At 32.0% G+C, this 6,772-nt stretch overlaps 1 protein-coding gene and 1 long non-coding RNA gene across 2 annotated transcripts; both read left to right on the top strand.

Moving 5' to 3' along the window:
- The first annotated feature begins 740 nt into the window (after positions 1-740).
- LOC136811907 (uncharacterized) lies at positions 741-1,558 on the top strand. Its single transcript, XR_010847293.1, has 3 exons — positions 741-760; positions 1,196-1,294; positions 1,457-1,558. It is a non-coding gene; the product is annotated as an uncharacterized lncRNA (long non-coding RNA).
- Positions 1,559-1,859: 301 nt separating this feature from the next.
- On the top strand, positions 1,860-3,055 carry LOC136811885 (uncharacterized). Its single transcript, XM_067068508.1, has 4 exons — positions 1,860-1,993; positions 2,171-2,184; positions 2,460-2,789; positions 2,914-3,055. Exons 1-4 carry the CDS (start codon positions 1,876-1,878, stop codon positions 3,040-3,042), a joined length of 591 nt encoding a protein of 196 aa, XP_066924609.1. The 5' UTR covers positions 1,860-1,875; the 3' UTR covers positions 3,043-3,055.
- The last annotated feature ends 3,717 nt before the right edge of the window (positions 3,056-6,772 follow it).

Below are 6,772 nucleotides of genomic sequence, written 5' to 3'. Positions count from 1 at the left end.
CTGGAAGCAATCAAAGAAGGGTAAAGCTTCAACTATTTAATTATGATGTTTTGTCGATGATGAAATCTTGAAAGTTATCTATGTCTTAGTTTAAATTTATTTTTATTTTTGATATTTGTCAATTGAATTATGAATTAAATGAATTATGATTTCGATGTTATTTTGTTTATTTAGACCACTGTATATTTGACACAAGGATAATTAAGACGAGAGCTTCTTTGAAATCAAATCCAAAGAGACAAAAATGTTAGTTTGTGTAATAAATTCTGTATAATATTTCAGCTTCCACCAGTGAAAACGTGACAGAGAGCTTCACACCTTGGAACGACGTAGAATCTGTATCATCACCAGATGAAGGTACCATCATATTTTAATTTTCTGTTTTTGATGAATATCAAAATTTACATTGGAGTTTTTAAATCCGAAAATTGTTTCATAAAAAGAATCCAGGGCTGTATATACTAAACTTTATGAGAATCTTATTTTTCTATTTAGAACCAACTGAGATTAGCCCCGAGATTATACTTAATCTCGAGCTTCTCTTAAAGCACAAAAAGAAGAAAAAGCGCAAGAACAAAAGCTGGAGCCAAAGAAGGAATGCAGTAGAGGAGAAATGGGAAGAACACAGGGAAGACATATTGTCAGCGGTGATCCTTAACAACAGTTTCGACATGTAATTATGTTTATGTTAAACATGGTTTCAAAAGAACGCTATCCCCATCTGAAACAGTCGATAAAGAAAGTGTCATTATTGACAAGTGTAGGGATTCTAATTCAATACTATTTGATAAAAGTCTCAGATTTCAAAGTTAATGTAACTACAAATGAATTTTATTTTAATATCAATTAGAATTTTTTCGCTTCTTAAATAATAGTCTGAAATAGTTTGAAAAGAGGAGACCTTGGAGGGACAAAAATAAAAACGGACCCTAAGAGAGACTGAAATCAAGGAAAATCGAATTTTCATGAATTCTATTACCTTGATTGGGAATATTGTTATTTGAATGTTAGACTTTTCAGGCTCACGAAATGAGACTTTATCTTATTTTACAATCCTTAAGAGGATTCTTGGATTTTGTGATTTGTACCTTTTAGTGGGATTTTGTAGATCCAAAAAAAGGATCCTTTTGCTTAGGTACCTCTCGGAAGTTTGTCTCAGATCAATATTCCAACAATCATGTATTTTTTATAACAGATCCAACGATACCACTGATGCCCATTAATTGTCAATCATGCGATAGCTATAATGTTGAGAGAATTCCTGGTGATTGTGTTGCTGTTGTTACTATAGCAGGTAAAGTGTTTTAGTGAAGGATAAAGCTATGAGCATCCATTTCCATTCTATTATTTACCATCATGACGCTGAATTGTTTATTTTGTGATAAAACAATGATATGCACTGTAATAAAAATATTTTGAAAAATACAAAAATCTTGTAACATAACATATATTTTAGGCAAGTATTATCTTCACCTATATTCGTTGAGATGTAAAGATTGTGATTCAACCTCAAACCCTTTTACCTTGGAAAATGTGGTTGGGTCTGGATTTTGGCCAAGTGCACCGACCAAATCCAGCTACCTCTTTCATGTAGAAACACTTCAATTTTGGGACACACTCCGGAAAAATGCGCCTGGAACATCGGAAGCTGCTTTTCTAGAAGTACTGAATACGATGACGAACCTACATGGAAGGGTATTTCACTTCTTTTTTTTAATTTGATAATTTGGATAAAATTGAATCTACATAATTTTAGCGACATTGTTGGCTGTATGAAAATGAAAGTTGATATTTCATCCTTAAAATAGAATGTCAATTAATTTGTTGTTTTTTTCTCTATAGAAAATAGGGAAAATTACTCCAGCTATTTTCTCTATGGCATTCAAGGAATGGTGCTTTTGTCAACATAAAATACACATACTTCAGAAAAAGAAGTGGATAGAGTGTCCATCTTGCACTCACGTCCAACACTCTTGTCATGTCGATGGAAATTGTAAACTCTATCGCTATCGGAGTTCAGGGAGGTTTGAATGAACATTAATTAACTTTATTTCAATAATGGCCATTATCGAAACTTTTTTTAATCTATAAAACTAAAAACGTATTTTTTAAAGAACAACGATTCGACAAATTAAAATTTTTTAATGGTTTTTAACCTCACCCTTTTTAGACGTACAAGGAAAGGTTTGGATATTAAGGATACTATTCTAAGACCGATTTCTGTTTATTTTACAAATTTAGACAACATTTGCCAAAATTTGTTCTCGCCAGCCAAATGAATGTCAAAATAGAAAATAGAAAATTCTCAGGATTTATACCACTTTGACAAATAAGTTCTCGGCAAAATAAGTTCCCTACCTGATTTTAATTGCATATTGCTTTTGTCAAATTGTTTTTACGTAACCTGATTTTAACCTTGTTTCTTTAAATGCCTTACATTTTAATTATTTTTTACTCAGGGAGAAGCCGATTTTATTTGTGGTGGAAAATGGAATGCTGCCCGAAACAAAGCGAGTACCAAAAAATCATTGGATGTTACTGGATTGGAAGTTATGTCTTGTCGTCATCAACTTGGGCAAAGGGCTCTTAATATGCATCGAGGAGAGATTTACGGTTACCCATTGTACCTCATCAGGGAACACCTTTCAACGAGAAACATGAAATTTGTGTACGCGGACATCATGTGCAAACTTAGCAAGTTGATCAAGCGTGTCGATGCGGAAACTGCAAACAAATTTACTGGGGCTTTGTCTGTTATGCATGCAAAAGGTCATGGTATAGATTGTCAGGTATTATATATTTTAATAGTTGTTAACTTTTGGTGATTGATTTGTTTTTTTTTTACTTTGGAAATTCTTTCAACACATTCAAATTGAAATGTAATTTTGCATCTTATGAATAATTACTCTTCAGTTCATATGGGATGGGAAGTGGATTGACGGTACTGGTCGTTCAACTGGCGAAGAGACGGAACAAATTTTCAGCTATATGTCAAGATTTTGCAATACAACAAAATATCAAAAACCTGAGAGTAAAACTTAGATTTAAATTTTTACATCTAACATAATCTTCAAAATGATTGATTGATAACGGTTGCTCATGTATTGTGTTTAGATAGAAAGTGGAACTGATTAACTGAGTAAGTGTATAAACGACTTTCCATTTAATTACGAGATGATACAAATGAAAGTTTTTTAGGAAAATTCACAATTAATTATTCCACTCAATCACTTTTAATATTCTTTAGATATCAAGCATCAATCAAGCAATAACCAAATTAAGGTCATATATATATATAGTCTAGAAGTATAAAACCTTCAACTACTCAAAATGGAAACAATAAATACAAAAACCCACAAAACAAAAAGACAATACAAATACAACAAAAATTGTATTGGATTGGAAGTTATGTCTTGTCGTCATCAACTTGGGCAAAGGGCTCTTAATATGCATCGAGGAGAGATTTACGGTTACCCATTGTACCTCATCAGGGAACACCTTTCAACGAGAAACATGAAATTTGTGTACGCGGACATCATGTGCAAACTTAGCAAGTTGATCAAGCGTGTCGATGCGGAAACTGCAAACAAATTTACTGGGGCTTTGTCTGTTATGCATGCAAAAGGTCATGGTATAGATTGTCAGGTATTATATATTATTTTAATAGTTGTTAACTTTTGGTGATTGATTTGTTTTTTTTTACTTTGGAAATTCTTTTCAACACATTCAAATTGAAATGTAATTTTGCATCTTATGAATAATTACTCTTCAGTTCATATGGGATGGGAAGTGGATTGACGGTACTGGTCGTTCAACTGGCGAAGAGACGGAACAAATTTTCAGCTATATGTCAAGATTTTGCAATACAACAAAATATCAAAAACCTGAGAGTAAAACTTAGATTTAAATTTTTACATCTAACATAATCTTCAAAATGATTGATTGATAACGGTTGCTCATGTATTGTGTTTAGATAGAAAGTGGAACTGATTAACTGAGTAAGTGTATAAACGACTTTCCATTTAATTACGAGATGATACAAATTTAAGTTTTTTAGGAAAATTCACAATTAATTATTCCACTCAATCACTTTTAATATTCTTTAGATATCAAGCATCAATCAAGCAATAACCAAATTAAGGTCATATATATATATAATCTAGAAGTATAAAACCTTCAACTACTCAAAATGGAAACAATAAATACAAAAACCCACAAAACAAAAAGACAATACAAATACAACAAAAATCTAGAATGAACATTCACAGAAAATCAATCAGGTTGGAGTAGAAAAGGAAAATATGATGACATAGAAATCCGTCAATGTAAAACTAGTGATCTAAAATGACTTTAAGGAAGAAAGTAACTCAATATGAGTTAAGATGGAAAGAAGTAACTCAATATGAGTCAAAAAATATAGATCGTGAGGAAACTTTGACAGAAATGATTCTTTTTTGGAATGAAAAAAAAATTTGCCAGCCTTGCTCGTTATTTAGTTTGAAAGTACAAAACAGTAAGTATATTTTACTTGGATTTTATATACAGGTGTAGACATTTAATGAACTTGGTTTGAGAGAGAACACTGCTAAAGACCCCAAAGGGGATATTTTATTATAGGGGTTTGATGGATCTGGATTTCATCATATTTTTTCCATTTCTTTACAAACCTGTTAGCCTTTTCGTGGACATTCATTCTAGATTTTTATTGTAATTTGTCTAGTCCTTTTTTGTGGGTTTTGTGGGTTTTCTTCTTTGTGTTTCCATTTGAATAGTTGACTTTTTATATTGTTTTATAGGTCAAACAAGATCTTGTCAAATACGAATCAGAAATCAACCAGGCATTAGATAAATTGGAAATACTACCTGATAAGATTAATTTTGAAGGAATAAAAAGAGAAATTCAGGCAATCGCTGTAAAAAGTAAACTTATTTATATTTTTGATACGCCGCTTTTCGGTGATTTTAGAAATAAGTCATACGACGAGCTTTTGACCAATTTTCCTAGTGACTGGAGTGATTTCTATCGAATGTATAACAGATGGCTTCTTAGTTACAAATATTACAAATAGCGTATGTACTTAAATTTAAAAGAAATAATTTTTATCTTTAGTTGCTGTTCCCTCAAAATTTGAGTTTTCACCCTACGAAAACAGTGTTTTACTTTTTCACGATATGAAGACAGATCTTTATGATGACCCTGAATATTTGGAGCTGAAAAGAACGTGCCCTGTCCTCCCTGACATATCACCGTTGAGGATTCCAATGTTATTGAAGTCTAAAGCTGATAAGAAGAAGCTTTTACATGACCTTGTCAAATCACTAGAAAAAAAACAAAAAACATAACATAAGCAATTTGTTGTCCTATCTCACAGTCGGATTCCAACGTCTCATGGAATCAACATATTTTGAAAAGGTTCACCATCTTGTTAGAGTCGAACAACTTGCAGGTTAGTCTTCTCAGTTTTAAACTGGTGCGTGCTTAAGATAAGTTTTTTTTTTCAAATCCAAATGAAAAATGAATTTGTTGATTAGCATTTAGACGAAAGCTTAGAAATGTTCTCGGTTTAAAATGATATGGCTATTTTTATTATTTTGGTTATTTTATTATTTTTAGATACTGCAAAACAACGGACGGTGCTACGCAAGAAGGCCTTTGCATGCAATTCAATTATCAAAACGCTTGTGACAAGCTACAACAGTATCGCTATCGATCTAGTTTTAGTTGACGATGTACTGCGTGGAGTTTTTGAATGGAAAGTGAAACTTTTCACGCAAGCTTATCCCCCTGAATTTACAGGTATGACAATCGAGACAATTGACTTTAATTCTGTTTAAATTTTTGCCTGAAACAATAGATTCAAAAAACGAAAGGAGTGTAAAATTGTTTCTTGTATTGTTTCTTTTTGTTGTAGTTTTTTTTTTAGTTTTCCCATCACAGTTTTATTATTACAGATGGCCAAACAATGCAATATGTTTTTATCAAAGGCTATATAGATGTACTGTTTTTCAATTATAGATGTTACAAAAAGAGCTGTCCTAGAGTCCTTTACAAAAAAAAAGAGGTGTGAAGAAGAATTGGTGATATTGGAACAGGATATGATCAAATATCTCCGTTACTACGGCAGACTAGATAACGCTAATAACATATCCTGGAAGTATAGAACGCAATTCTGTTTTTTATTCTTCCCATTTTCTTTCGCAACAGAGTGGCAGTAGTCTCATTTTTCAATTCCTAGTTGTTTTTTGTTATTTTATAATTTTGGTGAAAGTGGCAATTTTGTTATAAGCTTTTATTTTACTCTACTGAACTCGACGTCATCAAAAATTATTAGAAAGCAAAGTTCGGCCAAGAGTAGACCCTAACTAGGAGTTCTTGATATTCACACTTCTTACACTAGAAGATAATTTAACTTTTCTTTAGACCTCGAAAACTGCTGGTATGCTCATCTTGCTCCGTGATGGATACCTATTTGCACAAAATAAGCTGCATCTCATGCCTTTTGTGTCTCGTGCATTCCTTTTGTTTTTTATTTCTTTTTTCCGAAAAGTATATTGGGTTTTTGTTGGGGATTGTCATGGTTAGTTTGTATTTTCTTCAGTGCGTGTAATTTCACTATATTTTCACTAAAAGGCATAAGAACGAGAAACTTGCTTCAACTTTAATAATGCTGTTCTCCTTTTTTACATTAACTTGACAATGCAAATATATTGAATTTAAAAAAGGAAAAAAGATACTGTATTTCACATCTCACGCAGTGAATTTGCTTTGCTT

The sequence above is a fragment of the Clytia hemisphaerica genome, unplaced genomic scaffold (genome assembly GCF_902728285.1).
Source record: "Clytia hemisphaerica strain Z4C2 unplaced genomic scaffold, Clytia hemisphaerica genome assembly, whole genome shotgun sequence".
Lineage (NCBI taxonomy): Eukaryota > Metazoa > Cnidaria > Hydrozoa > Leptothecata > Clytiidae > Clytia > Clytia hemisphaerica.
Note: the sequence above shows the minus strand (reverse complement) of the source record. Positions and strands in the feature narration are given on the sequence as shown.